The 23,365-nt window shown below is 39.0% G+C and overlaps 1 protein-coding gene across 5 annotated transcripts in view; it reads left to right on the top strand.

Annotated features, from left to right (window-relative positions):
• Positions 1-23,365, top strand: part of fat1a (FAT atypical cadherin 1a) — a 202,425-nt gene that overhangs the window by 38,102 nt on the left and 140,958 nt on the right. For all 5 annotated transcript variants that reach the window (XM_060823915.1, XM_060823906.1, XM_060823897.1 and 2 more), the window contains exon 3: positions 22,524-22,838. In XM_060823915.1, the coding sequence (XP_060679898.1) occupies positions 22,524-22,838 (315 nt within the window). The remainder of the gene's footprint in view (positions 1-22,523; positions 22,839-23,365) is intronic.

Genomic DNA, 23,365 nt, shown 5'->3' with positions numbered 1-23,365 from the left:
ACAATTTGCTAGAATACCAATTCATGGGAAAACACCAATATTTTTACCACAAGAGGAAAATTCTGATTCGTTGGCAAATGTGTTCTGATCAGTTAGAGGCATTGTTAGTGGAGTCAACCTGACATCTAAATGCCAAACATCATTAACTGGTGCATTCTTCATGGCAAAGGTAAGGTTGCCATTGTCCCAGAGGGTCATGGGGCAGCTCTTTCATTAGAGAGAGAGAGACATGACTGGTGACAAATTTTATCTGAAGGTCACCACGCCTCAGGCAGGGAAAATGGTTGAGAAGGCAGAACTTTTGTGTGAACCTCAGCCAGTATGGGAATTGTGCTTGAGCTGTTGGCATCACTCCCCATCGCAGACCAGCTGTCCAGCATGGTCTCTTTACGTTTTCTGGATATGAATATGGTCAAGCAAGTGGCCCACCATGGAATGATCATTTTCTTTTTAATCTGGTTGTACAAGCCACTGGCAATTGGCCTGAAATTGGTTAAAATGGATGTGTTAAAACAGGACACTTGTTACTTAGATGTTGTCTGCATCTCTTACATGGGCCATAAGTGAACTTAGCTGAAAATGTGTTGCTGGTTAAAGCGCAGCAGGTCAGGCAGCATCCAAGGAACAGGAAATTCGATGTTTCGGGCACAAGCCCTTCATCCTGATGAAGGGCTTGTGCCCGAAACATCGAATTTCCTGTTCCTTGGATGCTGCCTGACCTGCTGCGCTTTAACCAGCAACACATTTTCAGCTCTGATCTCCAGCATCTGCAGACCTCACTTTTTACTCATAAGTGAACTTAAACGATGCTTAATCCTGCACGTTGTTTACTCTTACTCATTTGTCCTTTTTCTTTCACACACCACCTCCCATTTCATTATCTTGTTTCTCTTTACTTTTCCTATCTTGCCTTTTGAGTTAGATGTTTGTAGCTTTATTTCCCATTCCATAGACAGACACATGCGATGTAGTTAATTTTAATAAACCTTTTTATTAAAATGTTATAATACACCTTTTGGAGCAGGTGAGACTTGAAACCAAATCTCCTGATTCAGAAATAGGGACATAATCCTGGTGCCAAAGGAGGAGTCTGTTTCACTGCAGCATCAAGAAATTGCCAAAAGGTGCTATCTTTGGAATAAAATGTTAAACTGTGGTCATACCTGCTTTGTCCGATAGATGCAAAGAATTCGATTTGAAGAAGAGCAGAAGTTCTCTGGGTCCTCACCAACACTTATCCTTCAGTCAACACTTTAAAAAAACCACATTACTTGGTCGTTTTGTTTAATAGCTGTTTATAGGATGTTGCTTGGTGCAGATTAGCTGTTTGTTTTCAGCACATGACAGTGATTACAGTTCAAATGGCATCACATTCCGTGAAATGTTTTAGTTTTCTCAAAAATGTAAAACTTGCTGCATTAATTAAAGCTTTTTAATTCCTTTCTCTCTGACCCCCGCCCCACAATCAATGTCTCTCTCCCACTCCACAATCAATCTCTCTCTCTGTCTTTTTTCTCCCCACCCACCTCCTCTCCTTGTATCTTTGTTCCACCCCTCCCCAATGTCTGTTCTTCCCCCACTACCACCAGTGTGTCTCTGTCTCTCTCTTCTCTCTCCTTCCCTACATTTTGTTTCCTTTCTGGTCCACTGTTCTCTCTCCTGACTTTGTCTTGTAAACTTTTTCACCTTATCAAACATTAGAACACACTCAGGAACAGTAGAACGTTGTTCAGCCTGTTAAGTCATATGCTCATAATCTACATCTGAATAGAATCTCAATTTATTGAGTGTTGCCATCTTCATTCCTTACTCCAAAGGTCAACCCAGGTTTGAAAACTAATTGTACAAAATAATAGACGCGAGAGGTTTTGTATTAAATTGTTATTCAGTCTAACCTTTAAGTGAGGATGATGGTGTCCCCTTTTTTTAGACAAATCCATTGCAGTTCGAACATAAAAAAGTATAGTACAGGAGCAGGCCCTTCAACTCACCCAGCTCGAGGTACTTTTGAAATAAAATTTCTTAATTCATTATGACCATTTAAGGAAAGGTTCAGATTGTAGTTTATTTACTTAAAAAAAATTGCTCTTCGCAATGTTACTAATTTAGAAGCTGAAACCCATGCAAATGATGCTATCTTCATTAGTCTGTTCATAGTGATGACAGAGATTTTAGGGCACTTTCATCAGCAAATGGGGTAATGTGCTTCAAAATGTATGGATTAGCTGGTACAGAAAACAAGAAGGCTGTCTGCTGTGTTGTGGCTGATCAGCTCCTTTTGTTATTGTGTATCACTCAAATCTGGAGTGATTGCCTGGGTGGGGCAGTCAAACAAAAGGTTTCATGGGCCTGTATTTCAACTACAGATGAGCTACATGCAGTTCTTCAGACACTATTTAGTTAAGCTGGATTTTCACAACAGAAACTACTTGTGTCCAGACCATCTACAATAGATTGGCACACAGTGAATTTATCCAAATGTGCAAAGTTTTTTCCCTTGTTTGTTAACAAGCCAGCCTTCTGTATTAAAGCCATAACTGTAGCTTGCACCTGGATCGGGATCCTAGGTCACTGCAGGGACTAAGTGACATCATTGCTGTTATCCCTTTATGCTTCTTCACCAATTAGATTAGATATTGATGCTCTGCAGGAAAGGATCATAGAGTCATAGAGCTGTACAGCACGGAAGCAGACTCTGCGATCCAACTTGTCCATGCTGACTGGATATCCTGAATTAATCTCATTCTATTCACCAGTATTTGGCCATATCACTCTAAACCCTTCCTATTCATATACCCATCCAAATGCCTTCTGAATGCCACTTCCTCTGGCAACTCATTCCATACATGCACCACCTTCTGTGTGAAAATGTTGCCCCTTAGGTCCCTTTTATATCTTTCCCATCTCACCATAAACCTTTGCCCTGAAGTTTGAACTGTGGGGAAAAGACCTTGGCTATTTACCCCATCAGTGCCCCTCATGATTTTATAAATCTCTATAAGGTCACCCCTCAGCCTCCAATGCTCCATAGGTCTACTCAGCCCCTCCCTATAATTCAAATCCTCCAACCTTAGCAACATCCTTGTAAATCTTTTCTGAATCTTTTCAAGTCTCACAACATCCTTCCTATAGCAGGGAGATAGGTGTAGAGTGATGTGAAATATGTTGGTGTCAATTGTTCATGATTTGAGGCATGATTGGTAGTAAGGCTAACTTATAGAAGAAAACCTAGCGTATCTATAAAATATGTGACAAGTCCAACATGCTTGGAAACATTTAAAATTTGAACGTATTGTTTCCTGTACTAGATTTTCTTTGCGATCTTCCTGTATCCGTTCGTGAAAGACAGCAAGTTCAATATTGCTGTATCTTTTAGATTAGCAGAATAGTTCAAAACAGTACTGTGCAGGAACCGGCCCTTTGGTTCACCAAGCCTGCACTGATTCCTAATCCTTATTCCGACCCTCTAAGCATTAATACTGTGCCTGCTTCCACCACGTCCACTGGCAACGCGTTCAAATCATCCACCACCCTCTGTGTGAAAAATGTTCCCTTCCCTTCTCCCCAAAACTTTCCTCCTCTCACTTTGAGCCTGTGTTGGCCTTTCCATTCTATGCTGCTTCTAATTCTGTAGACATCTGTTGGGTCACCACTCAGCCTTTATCTTTCCAGTGACAACAATTTGAGTTTATCCAATCTCTCCTCATAACTAAAACTCTTGGGACCAGGCAACATCCTAGTGAACCTTCTCTGCAATCTATCCAAAGCATCCATGCCCTTCTAGTAGCATGGCAACAAGAACTGCACACAATATTCCAAATGTGGCCTAACTAAAGTTCTATAAAGCTGTAACGTAACTTGCCAGCTTTATATTTGGTGTCTGGCTGATGAAGGCAAGCATGCTGTATGCCTCCTTGACCACTGTATCCACCAGTGTTGATACTTACAGGGATCTGTGGACCTGTATGCCCAGATCGCTCTTAAGTGTTCTGCCATTTATTGTATAATTTGCACCTGAATTTGATCTTCCAAAATGCATCACTTTGCATCTGTCCAGATTAAACTCCATCTGCTATTTCTCTGCTCAAATCCCCCATCAGTCTATATCCCCTTATATCCTTGGATAATCCTCCTCACTATCTACAACTCTGCCAATTCTGGTGTCATCTGCAAACTTGCTAATTAGACCACCTACATTTTCCTCCATGTAATATATATATTACAAACAACTTAGGTCCCAGCATTGATCTCTGCGGAACACTACTAGTTACTGATCTCCATTCTGAAAAGCACCCTTCCACTGCTCCTCCCTGTCCTGTCTGACCAAGCCAGTTTTGTATCCATTCAGCTGGCACAGCCCTGATCCAGTGAGTCTCTACTTGTTGTACTAGCCTACCATGAGTTACCTTATCAAATGCCTTAATAAAGTCCATGAAGACAGCATTCTTCCCTCATTAATCACTCTTGTCACTTCCTCAAAGAAACCTCCATGTTGCTGAGATATGACTTTCCCTGTGCTGCCTATCACGAATAAGTCCATTCACTTCCAAATGTGAATACATCCTGTCTCTCCGTATCTTCTCCAACAGCCTCCCCATCAATGACGTAGGTGATCAGCTAAATGGACCTTTTTATTGAATTTAGCAATTCCTGCGGAAGTTTATTTTTAATGTGCCCTACTCTTATGAATAGTTAAGATTTTTTGTCTTGAATAAGAAATTGGTCTTCAATTTAAATTCTCAGAAGACAAAAGTTAATCTTCTATTGATGATAAAACCATGCACCAGTTAATCTGATTCTTTGTATCAACAAAACCATGTTAGTGATGGGTAAACTATTTCATCTACATTGTTTGTTTGCAGTCTTGTTGCACTAATGAGGCTACCTCTTTGTGGAATTAAGCAATTAATAAATGGAGTATTTTAATATTCAATTCATATTATTAGTTATTTTACTTGCAATCCAAAATTAATTTCTGATATTTTTGGCTTACTGACAGCAGCCATAATTCTATGATAATGACAATATCATAATGTTTGCAACAATCATCCAATCAAAAGAAGAATAATCTGTTAATATTCACAAGCCATTTTAATCCTTCTTGAGAATTGTTTGCATGAAAACATCATCCTTCACTATGTTAATCCTGTGTAGTTTTCCTGGATGATTGAATAAATAATTTGCATTAACTTTCCAATATGACTACTTTTAAGTAGGAGTACAAATGATATGTTTAATAGTTTGATCTTCAAGACTGTACGCAGACCATACTTTCTACAAATTTCAAATTGGAAATGAAAATTGTTTTTAAATCATCACAGGATTCTTGTTGAAATATGTTTTTCCAACTTGAAGTATTAATGCTGAGAACTTTCAGGTCTGTAGTAAGCATTTTTTGCACCTTGATATTTTAAAAATTGTGAAAAAATATCTGTTCTGTGCATTTTCTATTGAGCATGTCAGGCTTCTGGAATCTACTTCTGGCGTGATCAACCACTCATAGATGCAAATACTGACACCATTTTACAGATAATTTCAATTGATATTAGAACTTGTACTGGTCATATCATTGACGAATGCATTGCGAAAGCCCATATAGGCAACATCTACCACTCTGCCTTCATCAATTAGCTTTATGACTTCTTCAAAACAAAACTCAATCAAATTAGTGAGACATGATTTCCCACAGACATAGCCATGTTGAGACTCCTTAATCAGTCAGGCATTTCCAAAAACATGAAAATCCTGTCCCTCGGAATTTCCTCCAACAATTTATCCTCCACTACATTTTTACCAAAATGCATTACTACATAGAGTTTAAATTGTTTCTAATTGACCTGTTCAGGGGTGTTATTACACACCTCTGGAGCAGGTAGGTCTGGAACTTGAGCCTCCTGACTCAGCAGTAGAGACACGACCACTGCCCCAAGGGCCCTTGCACACATTTGAGTTTTTTCAACCCACCTTCCGGTTTGGTATCATTGGCCAAATTTGCCATTTTAGTCAATCTGTTATTTACAAATCATGTTGGCTCCTGTAATTAACAAAAACCTCTTCAATTGCCTGGTGCTTTTGTTCCATGATCATTGTTTCTAAAATTACTAATGTTAATGTTACTGGCCTATTCTTATGGGGAATTTCATTATGCTTAAAAGTGCTTTCAACAATATTGTACTGACTTCTCAGATTCCAAAGCTTTGAGACAAAAAGGTAATGTACACTTGGAGGTGCAAGACTAGTCATGAAATTCTTCTAAACTAATGAACAAAGGCCTAACCTGTTCAGTGTTTTTTTTTATAAGTCAGCCACTTCACCTAAGAATCAGTTGTGTGCATCTTTTTTCTTTGCTTTTTCTCTGTTTGAACTGTCTTAAGATGCCAGAATATCCTTTCTTAAATATGGGGACCAAAATTGTACACAGTACTTATAGTTGTGGCCTCACCAAAACTTCCCTATTTGAAAACGCCTACTCTTTGTAATTAAGGAACCAAATGGAATTTACTCCTTTGTCTTGCTGCACCTCCATGTTAACTTGTTGTTTTGTGCTCAAGGGCATCAAGACTCCCTGCAGTGCACTTTTATGGAGCCTCTCCGTTTAAATAACAGTCTGCTTTTTGATTCCTTTGACTAATTACATGCCCTTATTGTTTACTCTGTTAAACACCATCTGCTAAATTTTGCCTACTCACTTAATATATTTATCTCCCCTCATAGATTCCATGTGTCCTTGTCACAATATGTCATCCACATCTTTTTGTCTCATCAAATTTGGATGCATTACACTCTGACTCTTAATTGGGATAAATGTGAGGTATTGCATTTTGGTAAAATGAACAAGATCACGACTTAGTAAGTTAATGGTAGGGCATTGGGTATTGTTGTCGAACAGAGACACCTCGGGGTTCAGGTACGTAGTTCATCATAGGCATACAGAATGGTTCAGAAAGCATTTAGCACCCTTGCAATCCCTCTCACAGACCACTGAGTACAGGAATTGGGATGTCAAGTTGAGGTTGGTGAGACCTCTTTTGGAGTATTGTGCACAGTTCTGATTGCCCTGCTTTGGAAGGATATTATTAAATTGGAGAGTATTCAAAAAAGATTAATCAGTATGTTTCTGGAAGAAGAGGGAGGGGGTTTGAGTTATAAGTAGAGACTGGACATGCCGAGATGTTTTTCACTGGAACCTAGGAGGTTGAGGGGTGACCTTAGAGACACAGAGATGTACAGTATGGAAACAGACCCTTTGGTCCAACCCGTCCATGGTGACCAGATATCCCAACCCAATCTAATCCCACCTGCCAGCACCCGGCCCATATCCTTCCAAACCCTTCCTATTCATATACCCATCCAAATGCCTTTAAAATGTTGCAATTGTACCAGCCTCCACCACTTCCTCTGGCAGCTCATTCCAAACATGTACCAGCCTCTGTGTGAAAAAGTTGCCCCTTAGGTCTTTTTTATATCCTTCCCCTCTCAACCTAAACCTATGCCCTATTTATCTTATCTATGCCCCTCAATTTTGTAAACCTCTAAGGTCACCCTTCAGCCTCCGACACTCCAGGGAAAACAGCCCCAGCCTGTTCAGCCTCTCCCTGTAGCTCAAATCCTCCAACCCTGGCAACATCCTTGTAAATCTTTTCAGAACCCTTTCAAGTTTCACAACATCCTTCCTTTGGGAAGGAGACCAGAATTGCACGCAATATTCCAACAGTGGCCTAACCAATGTCCTGTACAGCTGCAACATGACCTCCCAACTCCTGTACTCAATACTCTGACCAATAAAGGAAACCATACCAAACATCATCTTCACTATCCTATCTACCCGTGATTCCACTTTCAAGGAGCTAAGAACCTGCAATCTAAAGTCTCTTTGTTCAGCAATACTCCCTAGGACCTTACCATTAAGGCATAAGTCCTGCTAAGATTTGCTTTCCCAAAATGCAGCACCTCGCATTTATCTGAATTAAACTCCATCTGCCACTTCTCAGCCCATTGGCCCATCTGGGCAAGATCCTGTTGTAATCTGAGCTAACCCTCTTCGCTGTCCACTACACCTCCAATGTTGGTGTCATTTGCAAACTTACTAACCGTACCTCTCATGCTCGCATTCAAATCATTTATGTAAATGACAAAAAGTAGAGGACCCAGCACCGCTCCTTGTGGCACTCCACTGGTCACAGGTCTCCCCTCTAGTTTATAAAATAATGAGGGACATAAATAAAGTAACTGAAGTAAGAAGGGGGATTTCAAAACTCGGGGTGCATATTTTTAAGATGAAAGGATTTCAAAGGGATTTGAAGGGCAGTTTATTTCAATGGTGATTCATGTCTGGACTGAACTGCCAGAGGAAGTGATAGATGCAGATACAGTTACAACATTTAAAAAAAAAATTGGGCAGATACATGAATGGAAAACTTTTTAAAGGGATATGGGCCACATGCAGCCAAGAAGGATTGGTTTAGTTTGTGAAACTTGGTCTGCATGAACAAGTTGGACCGAATGATCTGATTCTAGATTGTATGACTCTAAAAGTCACGAACATAGTAAATAATTCAGGCATTCCACTAGTTACCTCTTCCAACCTCAAAAAGATTTATTAATCCTGACTTTGTCTTCTATGTTAATCCATGCTGACATTGTGAGCTCCCACACTTGCAAACCTTCAGTGAGGAGCTTACAGAATATCTTCTTGAAACCCAGATATCCTACATCATCATTGATTTAGGTTTCATCTCATCTCACTCATGGATCTGAGGCCTAAGTGGCAGTGCAGCTGTCGTAAACTCTAAACCTTTTAAACAGCTGGAGTAGAACCTGACAAACACAAATGGCAATCTGCAAGGAGTTTCTACACAACTCCGATAATGAGGGTTCAGTATTTTGCTCATGGGTTCAAACTGCACAATGGGTGAACGATGTTTTCTTGAAAGTATTCAAACTAGGCATTTCCTGTGGGTTCTCCAGCTTCCTCCCATAGTCCAAAGATGGTTTGGTGCATTGGTGATGCTTAATTGCCCCATAGTGTCTAGACCATGCAGGGCAGGGAGATGGATTGGAGGGGTGGGTCTGGGCGGAATGTCTTTTGGGTAGTTAGTGTAGACCCATGTGCCAAATTGCCTCTTTCTGCATTGTAGGCATTCTGATTTGCGATTTTAATTGACTTTTACCAACCCATTAAAAGATAAATTGAAATTCAGATGCAGTGCTGACATTCCTTCTTGCCAATACCAGCGTCAAAATCATTTTGGATGTGTGACAATGTTTGTTTTTATTTATTTTTTTTGAACAGCTTTATTACTTCATTATTTATGTTAGTTTCCCTTGTGGTGCTACTTGAACTTGTTTTACATTTTAAAGAATTAGGAAACCCATTAGGTAATCTTGCCAGGTTCCAGATCACTATGATATTACTGACTCCATACACAAATGTGCAGGATGTGCATCCTCTACCTTTATAATAGCTACAGCCTTGATCATATGTGTATAAGTAATATCAACTGATGTAGACAAAAACATCACACTAGGTAATTATTTGACCAACATATAACAGTTTACTAAAACTTACCTGAGAGACCATTTAAGAAATAATCAAGTTTTTAATTCTCTTGGTAACATTCAACAGCTGTCAACTAAATGTTTTACTCACAGCATGAACATCCCACATTCAAACTTTATTCTTACTGGTACAATTCAGTTTCTGGTTCTAATTATGCATTTGTATAGTCTTTCAGTATCATTTATTTGTCTTGTATTACTGACTGTTAAACTGTAAGTGGAATTGGAATCGACTTTCCTGTTGGGATTCTGCTGCTCAGTTCTGGCCAGTAACAGTTGGCACAATACTGAGAGCCAATGAGCACCAGTGCACTGCCATTGACCATTAGTTGTGAGATCATGTTGATTGACAAAGCCCTTTACTCAATCTTGGCTTGTATCTATACTGGATGCCTGGTTATAAGCCACAGTGAACGTGCAGGAAGAGATGTTTGAAACCATTATACATGAGCAGTGATTCAAATGAGGCTTGCAAATAACTTTCTCAATCCTGCCGGTGTCTTCAAGTAGGCTTACTGGAATTGGCACAAATCATGTTCCTATTTTGCAGTTGTGAAGGAGAGGAAAGCTTGCTGAAATGTTTTTAAATTCTAGTAATAGCAAGAGACCAGCATTTTTTTTTTAACACAAAGTGTATCTGAACCTGACAGCAGTAAGACACCGCAGTCTTTTTGTGTGAGCCCAACCTGGACAAAAATAGATTGGTGTCAGGTTTGTTAGTCAGTTTTTCTGTTGGAAGAACTGAATAGCAAAATTGAGACACACCAATAAATTTGTTTAAACTTGATTTTGATTGTGAAAAGAGCAAAGATGCCACAGTTATGACATTGGCAGTAGTCTTTATAATGACACTAGTTATAATATGAATGAAATCAGGTGGTGGAGCTGGACTTGACTGAGCTAACCTGAAAGCTGAAAATGTGTTGCTGGTCAAAGCACAACAGGCCAGGCAGCATCTCAGGAATAGAGAATTCGACGTTTCGAGCATAAGCCCTTCATTCCTGATGAAGGGCTTATGCTCGAAACGTCGAATTCTCTATTCCTGAGATGCTGCCTGGCCTGTTGTGCTTTGACCAGCAACACATTTTCAGCTGTGATCTCCAGCATCTGCAGACCTCACTTTTTACTCTGAGCTAACCTGAAAGGCAAACTTATTGGAGGCAAGGGAATCTCTTATTTTGTTTCACTTCTGATTCTGGGCATTTTTACTCAAACTGTAGTTGTCTAAACTCAGAAGGCAAATATTCTGGAACAGGATGACAATTTACCTCCAACTTGCCCAGTTTTTAGTTGTAATGGAGGTCAGACAAGATGTAAATGACCAGTGCCCAAACACCACAGGTTGGTCACTTTGATGCTGTACCGAAGCTATATTTCTTTATTTCAACATTTGGTTCCACTTTTGTGTGAGGGACCATGCTATCCATGCCTCAGGAAACTTGGCAGGTTAATGATGTAGTGAACGTCTCAATGCTTTGAGGATCTTGATATCTCTGTTTGCGAATGAGAAGTTGTAAGTGTTCATCTCTCGCCGACCCACTCCACTCAGCAAACAGCCTGTTTGTTGCCTATCCTGATCACAGATTTTCTTCTCTGAAATCGCCATACCAGTCCCACAACCTTTCACTTCTCCGGTACCTTTACCTGGCATCAGTTTGATTTTGGATTGGAATCCCATTAAAGTATGCCCTGCAATTAAATTCTGCAAGACATTCAGAAGCTTTTTCTAACATTACAGCTGCCTATTAGTTGCCATCTATTTTGCACCATTGCATGGCGTCCACTTGAATGCGCCATTAATAGGATTAAGAAGGAAAAGTTATTTTTCATAACCCTTAATTTCTTTGTAAAAGAAAAATGATATTGCACCCAGTTTTGAGTTTTGCGTGGTTTTCTCTCACTGTTCCAGTTTGACAGACAATGACTTCTGAGGATACAAACCTGTTATAGGATAACATTCTGCCATTCTTGCTTTTCGATCTTTTGATCTGAACTTTCGACAACCTTTCTCCCCCAGCACTCTATACTCCACATCCACTTCTCAACTTTAGCGTAAATGCTGCCCACTCCACACTTCTTGTCAACTCTGATGAAGAGTCACCTGGACTCTAAATGTTAGCTTGCTCTCTCTCCATGGATGCTCTCTGACCTACTGTGATCTCCAGCATTTGTTGTTTTCACTAAAATCATAGAAGGTGGTTTCAATGAACAGAATCTTTTGGCTTTTTCTTCCCAGTTGTTTACAGTGTATGGATAGGGAATTCTAAATTGAAGAAAGAAATCTACTTATATACAAGTTAGGAATTATAGAGAAGTATAATGAAAAGAGGCATGAGAGTATAAAATCAAATGCAATTGATCTTTTAAATATTTGTTTGTGCTTCTGTGATTTACTGGAGTAAACCAACTGATGTCTTTCACTGTGGACAGCAATTCTTAAGTGCTTTGGTTTCTTTCAGTACTGTTGGATGGATGTATATTTTCGCTTTCACTTTGTGAATTGCAAGATGACATGTTATTGGCTTCATTCTATTCACAAAACATCTTTGATTCTCAAACAAACTTGTGGCATAAATGTATATTAGTTGAAAATGCTTTGTCTGGATACAAGGCTCATGTGATTCATGTTCCAGTGGAGGTGCGTGTAGAGGAGGGAAAATGTCAGTAATAAGCTATTGTAATTTCAGGTTGCAGGTTTTCTAAGGTACCACTGAACTTCACATGCAAGTCAGTCTGTGGCCACCCGAGAAACATGGGAGATGACACAAGCAGCTAGTCCTGCATCTGAAATAGGAAAAAAAGTTGACTCCATTGTCCACCATAGTGAATCGCATTGGAAGTTCATGCTGAGATTAAAGGGGCTAGATTTATGTGGTTTTAAAGTAGGCTGGAAGATAAACCGAGCTGGGTCTCAAGCAAAGAAATCTCCAAAGTAACCGTTGGTGAAAATCCTCTCTGGGTCTAGAAGTTGAGAAGACAAAAGGAAACAATTCATGAGGAGCTGAGAATAAGTTTGGGTTCTGTTACTTGACAGTGAAGTGTTGACTTGACAGACAACATAAAGTAAAACAGGGATGTGGGGTTTTCAGGTTAAGGAAAATGGAAATTTACTTTCTGTCGTTCACGTACAAGTATCTGCTGAATATGGTTAGGCATACAATTTTAAAAAGGTACAGGGCAGCATGTATATACAAAGCAACATTCCAGCATGGAGCTGTTAACTAAGTGACTTGTTGAGTATATTAATAAAGACTATATCAAAAGGTACTTGGACCAATAGGGTAATGATAGCTTGAGGACAGAGAAGCAACCATAAGGAAAAATCATGATTATTTTGGAATAAGTAGAAATCTGGTCATTATTGTCCTCTTGAGCCATGGCTCAAGACCTTTTTGTGTTTACCCAAATGTTTTCAAACTGCAAGAAGAATAAAACTATCAAGATGTGTGTGTCATTTTATTAGTGGATATGGAGAAAGTGCCAAAATTACAGGAGGTGTGGTGGAATGAGCAGACAGCTTAATGTGGAAAAAGTGTGAATCCATAAATTTTGTAAGGCTTAACAAAAGGAAAAACTGTAGTGAGACCATCACAGTGAATGTAGAGTGAGATCAAGGAGTGATGATAGAGTCATGGAATGTTGATGGCAAAGATACGATCTAGATTTGAAAACTAGTGGTTACGGTTACGAAAGGAACTTTGATAAGTATTCGAGAAAATAACATAATACATTGAGGTAGAGTAGAAATGTGCAGTTCAAACCCAAGATCAGCCATAATCACAAGGAATGGGCTGCAATGCTCTTTTCCTGCTCTAGTTTCTAATGTTCTGTGTTCTTAAGTACTGCAGCTGCTGGAAATTTTTTTTTAAAAAGTACTCAACAGGTTTGGCAGCATCTGTAGATAGATGATAGTTCCTATTGCTGGTCAATAACCTTTTGTTGTTCTGTGACTTTGCAAGGAGTCAGACTACTCAACTTGAACATGAAAGATCCCAGTACAGTACTGTCATTCCATAATTCAAGAACCTGAGAAACAACAGCAGTTTTAAGTTGAAATATTGAGTAGTTAGAGTTAAATCTTGTTTTAAGGACTTCATAATAGATAAAGCAGCTCAATTTGATGGAGAAAGAGTTTTACTCCATGTAATTCAATAAGCGTATACAGCGCATTTGTAATGGTCAGAGTTTATTTTGCTTTTAAAATTACTGGAAAATGTGATTTTCCATAAATAATCTGCACTGGAAATTCTCAGTGTGCAGATGCTTTGGAATGTTGACTCACTGATATATAAAAAAATTGATGGAAAAGTTGTTTTCAAGTTTGTGAAGAAAGGGTCAAAGGAATGCAATAACTTTCAAAATCTTTCCACTAACGTGATTTTTGCAGTTTACTTGCATAATGAGTAAAATAGGTTTGTTCTAATTGGTTATCCTTTTTGTATTGTTTCCTCAGTAAATTACTTGGTCATGCATTTCCAAGATTCAATTTAATATCCCCAAGTGGGACCATGGAAAACATTCATGTGCCTGTCCAAGTGCATTAGTTAAAATGGCGACAGGGCCTTTGTATTGTGACTGGCAATTCAAGGGTGTTGATAATTCCATTAAGCCTCTGACTGTAATTATTAGCAGTTAAATCTCCCCCCAAAAAAAATCACAAGCCAGGATTCAGTGTTTTGGTGTGGTACATCTGTCTGTTTATTTTTAAAAAACAATTTCGAATGGCGTTGATTGTGGAAGCTGGTATGTAATGTTAGTCCGGTCATGCACTCGTTAATCTTGATGCCAAAGATTTTAAACAAAAAAAAAAGCTCAAATGAGATTATGTTTCTGATGAAGGCTAATTCAAACATTGAATTTTTTTTTCGATTGTGTGGCTAGGCACAAAATAGAAATGTCTGAGTCATAAGGAAGAACTAAAAGCTTAAGAGGGCTAGTGAGGGAAATATGTGCTTAATGAGAACTTGCAACTTGGTTGAGTGAATGTGAAAGCAATGTGATTTTTTTTAAGGATTCATTGCTGCACATGCTGTATAATGAAAAGAAATGACACCAAAATTGGTGGTGTAGTGGTCAGTGAAGAAGGTTATCTAAGATTACAAAGAAATCTTGTTCAATTGGGTCACTGGGCTGAGGGGTGGCAGAGGGAATTTAATTTAGCTAAATGCAAGGTATTATGTTCGGATAAAACAAACAAGTGCATGACTGATTACAATTAAAAGTAGGCCTTGGATAGTTTTGTAGAGCAGAGACCTAGGGGTTCAGGTTCATAATACTTTGAAGCTTGTCATGCTTTGACAGGGTGTTTAAGAAGGTGTTTGGCATGCTTGCCTTCATTGCTCAGATGTTTGACCATAAGAGTTGGGATGTCATGTTGAGGTTGTGCAGGATATGGGTGAGGCTTCTTCTGGAGTATGGTGTCCAGTTATGGTCACCCTGTTACATGAAAGATATTATTAAACTGGAGAGGGTTCAGAAAAGATTTACCAGGATGTTGTTGGGAATGGAGGGTTTTGAGCTGTAAGGAAAGGCTGGGTTTTTTCACTGGAGCAGAGGATGTTGACGAGTGAACCTACAGTGGTTGGTGAAATCATGAGAGACATAGATAAGATGAATGGCAGGTGTCTTTCCCCCAGAGTGAGGGATTTCAAGACCAGGGTCATGTTTTTAAGGTGAGAAGAGAAAGATTTCTTCGACTTTTTCTTTAAAACATTGTGGTTTATGTGTAGAATGAACTTCCAAAGGAGGTGGTGGATATGGGTCCATTTACAACATTTAAAAGACATTTGGATAAGTACGAGTAAGCAATAGTTGGAGTGATATGGGTCAAGCACAGGCAGGTGGGACTGGTTTAGTTTGGGATTATGGTGAGCATGGACTGGTTCCACTGAAGGGTCTGTTTCTGTGCTGTATGACTCACCAGTACCTAAACTACATTATGTAATAAAATAAGATCATGAAGTATCTACTTGTTAATGTAGCTTGAGTTCATTAAGTGGAGCTATTTGTAAATGAGCAGACATTTCCCTTTCTGTATTTTCAGTTTGATTAATTACATGAGAAAAGGGTCCCAAAGCGTTGTGTTTCATACTAAAATTTCCCCTTTTATGCTGATGTAATTCCCTAGACAACTGAAGCAAGACTGCATTTCCTTGGAATTGTTCAAGGCAGGTTTTTGATTTCGGTTGTAGAATCATATTATTAACGGTTCTGTTAGGTATATAAGGAAAATCACCCCGACTCCAGAGTGCTATTGAATGAACAATTGCAAATTGAATGGAGATGGCATTTGAAGTGCTGAGCAGACATCTGTCAGTAAAACTGCTCTCTGGCAGTTAAAGCTGTTTCAAGCCAAATCCACATAAGCTTTTCAAAATAGGTTTTCTATTATTCTCAGAGCGACAGGTGATCAGGCAAAATATCAATGCATTTGAAATTGTGAACTGAAACCACTGATGAAAAGCAAGTAATGAAGTGTGGGAAATGCCAAATTTAAAATCAATTAAAATGGAATTATTTGTCCTTCCTTTAGTATTTTGCAGTTCAGTATGAATAAATATAGCATGAAGAGTAGATTTTTTTTATTTGTTCATGAGCTAAAAACACTGCTAGCTAAGCCAAAACTTATTGCCCATCCCTAATTACTCTTAAGATCATGGTGAGCTACCATTTTGAACAGTTCTGTCATCCTTTGAGAAGAGGGATATCTGTGGATCCTCCATCTCCCATTAGTTTAATTGTCTACTAATAATCACGACTGCAAGTAACATGGCTGCGGATTTAAATCTGACCAATGGTCATGCGTTCTTTTCAATTACTTGTATGTATCTTAAGACCATAAGACATAGGAGTGGAAGTAAGGCCATTCGGCCCATCGAGTCCACTCCGCCATTCAATCATGGCTGATGGGCATTTCAACTCCACTTACTCGCATTCTCCCCGTAGCCCTTAATTCCTTGTGACATCAAGAATTTATCAATCTCTGCCTTGAAGACATTTAGCGTCCCGGCCTCCACTGCACTCTGCGGCAATGAATTCCACAGGTCCACCACTCTGTGGCTGAAGAAATGTCTCCGCATTTCTTTTCTGAATTGACCCCCTCTAATTCTAAGGCTGTGTCCACGGGTCCTAGTCTCCTCGCCTAACGGAAACAATTTCCTAGCGTCCACCCTTTCCAAGCCATGGGTTATCTTGTAAGTTTCTATTAAATCTCCCCTTAATCTTCTAAACTCCAATGAATACAATTCCAAGATCCTCAGCCGTTCCTCATATGTAGACCAACCATTCCAGGGATCATCCGTGTGAATCTCCACTGGACACGCTCCAGTGCCAGTATGTCCTTCCTGAGGTGTGGGGACCAAAACTGGATACAGTACTCCAAATGGGGCCTAATCAGAGCTTTATAAAGTCTCAGTAGAACAACAGTGCTTTTATATTCCAACCCTCGAGATAAATGACAACATTGCATTCGCTTTCTTAATCACGGACTCAACCTGCATGTTTACCTTTAGAGAATCCTCAACTAGCACTCCCAGATCCCTTTGTACTTTGGCTTTACGAATTTTCTCACCGTTTAGAAAGTAATCTCTGATTTTATTCTTTTTTCCAAAGTGCAAGACCTTGCATTTGCTCACGTTGAATTCCATCAGCCATTTCCTGGACCAGTCTCCCAAACTGTCTAGATCCTTCTGCAACCTCCCCACTTCCTCAGTACTACCTGCCTGTCCAACTAATTTCGTATCAGTGGCAAACCTTGCTAGAATGCCCCCAGTCCCTTCATCCAGATCGTTAATATATAATGTGAACAGCTGTGGCCCCAACACTGAACCCTACGGGACACACTTGTCACCGGCTGCCATTCTGCAAAAGAACCTTTTATCCCTTTTAACTCTCTGCCTTCTGTCAGACAGCCAATCCTCAATCCATACCAGATCCACACCAGTGGTGTGTTAGGTAAAAATACAATTGTAGTATATTTCCTTTCAAATTAGATACTGATTTAAAAATTAAAAGTCAATTATTTGTTGTAAGGCCAACTCAACAATCTTTTTTCTAACTTCCCATCGCTCACCCCACCCTCTTGAAAAACCTGCATTTATGAAGCCTTCCAAAATTATCCAACTGACCTTGAACGTCAGATATCATACGGGACCAGTGGTGCTTCTGTGTCTCTGTCTTGGCAGCAATTTATTTGTAAGCATTAGTTTTTGTCACACTACGTACTGTGATGACTCACTGTGCTTTTGTAACGCTATCTCCCTACTTCACTACCTTAGATTCACACTTGATATCAAAGTCGCATTTTTATCAAATGATTCTGTTTTTTATGGGTGAAACTGCTTACAATAATGTTCACAATGACATTTGAGAAGATCGTTTAAATTTACTAAATACTGATTTTGTCATTCACTCTTTTCTACTGAGCATTCTGAATTAAGCAACATAAAAGTATTTGTTCAAGGTGAAGTATGATTCATTTCTTTATTATGAAAGCATTTTTGTAGGACCCAACAGTTGCTGAATATTTAATGTTCATGGAAGAGGGAATTCCAAGAGTTTGCTGTATTTGACTGTTCCCAAAATATTAGCTCCATTGAATAGTGTCTTAAGAATGGAGTTGTTGCAATGTTCAATAGACGTGCTCAGAAATCTTCAGAGATCGCTGAAGAGTATTTCTAGGGTAACAAAGGTAGAACTATACTGCTAAGGAGGCAACTTATGGCACTAACTCTATGCAGTCAGAATTCCATTGAAGTTCAGGAGTCAGTAGATACAGCTAATTGTTAGAGTCGAGAATGAGAGTCAGGGCTGAGAAAGTGGCATAATAGCTGTGATGTTGAATAAGCTGCAAGCCATTAATTATTTTGTGTAACTGTGAAAGTTTAGAATTTGGTAGAGGGAGCAGGGATGGGGAAAGACACCCAGGGGAAGTACTGGTCTGGTGAGACCTAGTCAGTATACCAGTAGAATCTCTTGTGGAGTTCTGAGATTTGGTGCCCCATTCTGTCACTTAATGTCTGGCAGAATTGCTGAGTAATCCATGTGGGTCTGCCTCAGTTGCAAATGTTGTTTGATGTGTGCTATAATGTTAGATTAGAATTGCCTTGTTAATTTTATTATGTTAGAATATAAGTCATACATAATTGTTTGACTAAATTCTATTTCTAATAAACTAGTTCTTTGACAAAAGAAATACGACTATCTTTGTTTGTGACATAAATTCACATACAGTCTAAAACCGTATGATTGACCATTCCATCAATCTGGTTGAATTTAAAATCTGTGATTAGTAAAGCAATGGGATTAGAAAGTAATTAGTGTTCCTTACCAACTTCGATTGCCATCTTGGTTTGTGGCATTCACATGGATTATTCCACTGCACCATGCTAATAAAATAACATTATAGGATGAAGTATACGTAAATAAGTAATGAGGGCACTTAAGAAAGATAATTTAGTGTTTTATACATGTAGGTAGGATAAATCAGATTGACAAAAGTTACCTTGATGTTGACTTTATCGTGTTTTCAAGACAATTTCTTAGAGTTGCGCATTCTAGGAGCAACCAGACAATAGGCCATTCTAGACCTGGTAATATGTAGTGAGGAAGGATGAGTCCCTTGACTATATAATTAATACTTCTCCAGATAGCAGGGAGAGAATACTAGGTCATAGACCTGTGTTTCAAACTGAAATAATGGCATTTATATGCATATAAAGACACAGCTGGCCAAGGTAACCTTAGAATAGGCTGGAGCTGTTTTCCTTGGAGTGTCGGAAGCTGAGGGGTGACCTTATTGAGGTTTATAAAATCATGAAGGGCATGGATAGGATAAATAGGCAAAGTCTCTTCCCTGGGTTGGGGGAGTCCAGAAATAGAGGGCATAGGTTTAGGGTGATGGGGGAAAGATATAAGAGACCTAAGGGGCAACTTTTTCATGCAGAGGGTGGTACATATATGGAATGAGCTGCCAGAGGAAGTGGTGGAGGCTAGTACAATTGTAACATCTAAAAGGCATCTGGATGGGTGTAGGAATAGGAAGGGTTTGGAAGGATATGGGCCGGGTGCTGGCAGGTGGGACTAGATTGGGTTGGGATATCTGGTCGGCACGGACAAGTTGGACTGGAGGATCTGTTTCCGTGCTGTACATCTTTATGACTCTTAAGATTCTAAGACATTTAAGGAAATAACATTCAGAACAGATGCATTCCACTGAGAGAAAGCGACTGTAAGTGAAGGATGCGTGGAAGTTAAAGGTGGTGTCAAGTTGAAAAACGTTCTGCCAAGATGAGTGGTAGGCCAGGAAATTGGACTAATTTTTTTTAGAAGTAAAGATTGACTCTGGATGGGGAGAAGGGAGAAAAGAGAATTGGAGTATATAAGAAGGCTAGTTAAAAATCAAGCAAACAGATTCTATAAGTATTTAGAAAACCACAACTAAAGTGGGTATGAGTCTTTTGCGGAGAGTGTCCTGCGAATTAATTGTGGCAAATTATGGAAGTGTTGGACAGATATTTTGACATTCATAACGTTATAAATACTTTTAAAATAAGTGAAAAATAAACTTTTAAAACAATGAGAACCAACATTGAAAAGGTATCTGGATGGGCATATGAATATGAAGTGTTTGGAGGGATATGGGCCAGGTGCTGGCAGATGGGACTAGATTGGGTTGGGATATCTGGTCGGACTGCACGAGTCGGACTGAACAGTCTGTTTCTGTGCTGTATATCTCTCTAACTCTACAACTACAAGGGAAAAGTGTCCTTAGAAACACATTGCAAATTAATACCGACCAGACCCCAGGACCTGATAGACTTTACCATATGGCCTTTAAAACAAGTGGTTGTTGAGATAGTTAGGCATATTGGTTGCAAATTTTCCAGAGTGCTTTAGATCCTGGAGGGTCAAATCAGTTTGAAAAACTAACATGTGACAGTTTTATTCAAGAATGGAGGCTGATATAAAGCAGGAAACTACAGACCAGTTGGCCTAATAACTTTGGGAATGGGAATAGTAAGTGTGCTGATGTGGAGAGAGGAGGGGAGACAGTGACATAGTTAGCATGACATTGAACCAGTGATTCAGAGACCAAGACTGATTTCCTGAAGACATAGGTACATGGTAGCTGGTGGAATTTGAATTCAATTTAAAATTAATCTTCGTAATGGTGACTATGACAACAATGGCTGATTGTTGTGAAATCCATCTGATTCACTCATGCCTTTCAGAGAAGGAAATTTGCTACTGTTCCCAATTTGGCCTACATGGGATTCTAGAAAAATAGAGCTGTCTTAACTGCCTGCTGAAAGGGTCAAATAAAGCCTTCAGCCTAAAGAACATTTTGGGATAGACTACAGGATTTAAAGAGATATGGGCTAAGTGCTGGCAAATGGGACGAGATTAGTTTAGGATATCTGATCGACGTGGACGAGTTGAACCGAAGGGTCTGTTTCCGTACTGTACATTTCTAAATGCCATTCCTGCCAGTAATGTTCACGTTCCATTAAATAATTTTTAAAAATCTGTCCTGAGGAATATACCAGAATATGTTGTTAAGGAGATTACAACAGTGAAGTTATAAAATCTTAATATAATCAGCCATAATCAAAATGGTTCTGTCAAAGGGAAGTCAGCTTTGATGAAGTTGTTAGATTGAGAAATTAAAAGTTTATGTAGATCAAGGGGAATCTATAGATGTGCTGCACTTGTCTTTTTATAAATCCATTTGGTAAGGTATGACATGAAAGGTTAATACACGAAGTAAAAGCTCATGGTTTTGGGGTAACATTACAGTGTGAATGGAGAAATAATTACCTAATGGACAGCAAAGATTAGGAATGCATGGGTTATTTTTATGTTGCTAAATGATATGTTCTGATCGGCACCCTGAGCGCTTAGGATTTTGACCAAGTCCTTCTGGCTCAGAGGCAGGAATGCAACCACTGGACTACAAGAGCCCTAAGGACCAAATATATTGTTGCTAAATTTGTTGATGAAGCAGAAAAAAACAAATTGTAAAGAAGTCTTGAGTCTACTAAAAGTTTGTGATGGCTTGTGAATAAAAAAACAATTGCAGGTGGTGTATGATATTGGAAAATGTGAACTTTTCCAGTTTCCATAATAATATGAGAACTGCATAATATTACGTAGGAAGAGACCACAAAACTTTGGGATACAGAGGGTGATGGATCACAAAAAATAAACATAGGTATAAAAGTTGATCAAGACGGCATATACTGTATATTACAAAAGAAATAGAATATAAAAGTAGGGAAGTATTACTCGGTTATCCAGGTGAATGGTAAAATTACATCTGTATCATCTACAGTTTGGGCCCCCTTAAGAAAATATTGCATTTGAAGCAGTTTATAGAAGGATTGGTCAACTGAATGAAGGAGTTATCTTATGAGGCGAGGTTGGGCAGATTTGATCTATACTCATTGGAGTCAAAAGAATGAGAAGCAGTTGTATCTTATTGAAATATAGAGGTACTGAGGGGAATGGTCAGAATGGGTGTTGAGCGGATAGTTGGCTTCATGGGAGAGACTAGAACTTGGAGATGCAGTTTTTTAAAATAAGGGATCTCCTATTGAATATGGAGTTTTTTTTGATGTTTGCAATATGGAGCTGGTGGAGGCAGGGTGGTTGAATCTTTTTAAGGCCAAGTTAGATTCTTGATTGACAAAGGAACCAAATGGGGTAAAAAGTAGACAGGAAAAAGAGAATTGTGGCCACAATCTGATCAGATTGGAGCAGGTTTGTTGGACTAAACGATCAACTCCGTAATTCATGAGTTTGTATGTTCAGTTCAGTATGTAGAGATCTGCAGCAGTTTAAAAAAAGGTTTGAGTTCTCAGTCACCTTAGCACGTTGTGCAGGAAAGAAACTATATGCATTCAGTCCAGCATTCTTGTTAGATAAATGCTTCATAAGTTTTCCTGAATTTTTTTGTCCCTGCACAGGAATAATAAAAACAGCGGAGCTCCTGGATCGTGAAACTACTCCACATTACTGGCTTACAGTCTATGCCACAGACCTGGGAGTGGTGCCACTTTTCACCTTCATTGAAGTGTACATTGAAATCGAGGATGTTAACGATAATGCTCCACAGACATCTGAGCCAGTTTATTACCCTGAAGTCATGGAAAACACTCCTAAAGATGTGTCTGTAGTACAGATTGAGGCATCTGACCCAGACTCCAGCTCCAGTGACAGGCTAAGCTACAAGATTACAGGTGGCAATCCACAAGGTTTCTTCCTTATAAACCAGAAGACCGGTAAGTGTGAATATCAATTGAAATTGCTACGCCAGGTTCGAGAATATTTGAATGCAAAATGTGTTGATATATTAAAATATCTCCGTAACAAATGAAAAATGAGAATGCAGTTGAGGTATTCTTTCTGTTTTCTGATTCCGCATTATGCAAAATTGTCTTTTTTTTTGTCAATTGTAAGTATGAAGTTGCTGATTCTACATTAGAAACTACTTTAAAGCAATTTACTTATCTGCTTTGAACTGTTCTGGTCTCCTTGCTCCACTCTCTGGTTAATTTTTAGTTCAGTTATTCATATTATTATACAGCGTTTTTCCCACCCCCCCCCCCCCCTTCTCCTTAATGAAATTGCATAATGTTAAAGCATTCCTTCAAATTTCAGTCAATTTGTAACTGAAACAATTGTTCCTCAACTCATCTTTGAAAGCTAAAATAAAATTTAATACATGAATTCCAAGTTACTTATAACTTTTCCACAATTTTTCACAAACTGCACAAGATTGTCACCACAGAATTCACAATTTTCACTT

Source organism: Hemiscyllium ocellatum, chromosome 1, assembly GCF_020745735.1.
Source record: "Hemiscyllium ocellatum isolate sHemOce1 chromosome 1, sHemOce1.pat.X.cur, whole genome shotgun sequence".
In the NCBI taxonomy this organism is placed as follows: domain Eukaryota; kingdom Metazoa; phylum Chordata; class Chondrichthyes; order Orectolobiformes; family Hemiscylliidae; genus Hemiscyllium; species Hemiscyllium ocellatum.
Note: the sequence above shows the minus strand (reverse complement) of the source record. Positions and strands in the feature narration are given on the sequence as shown.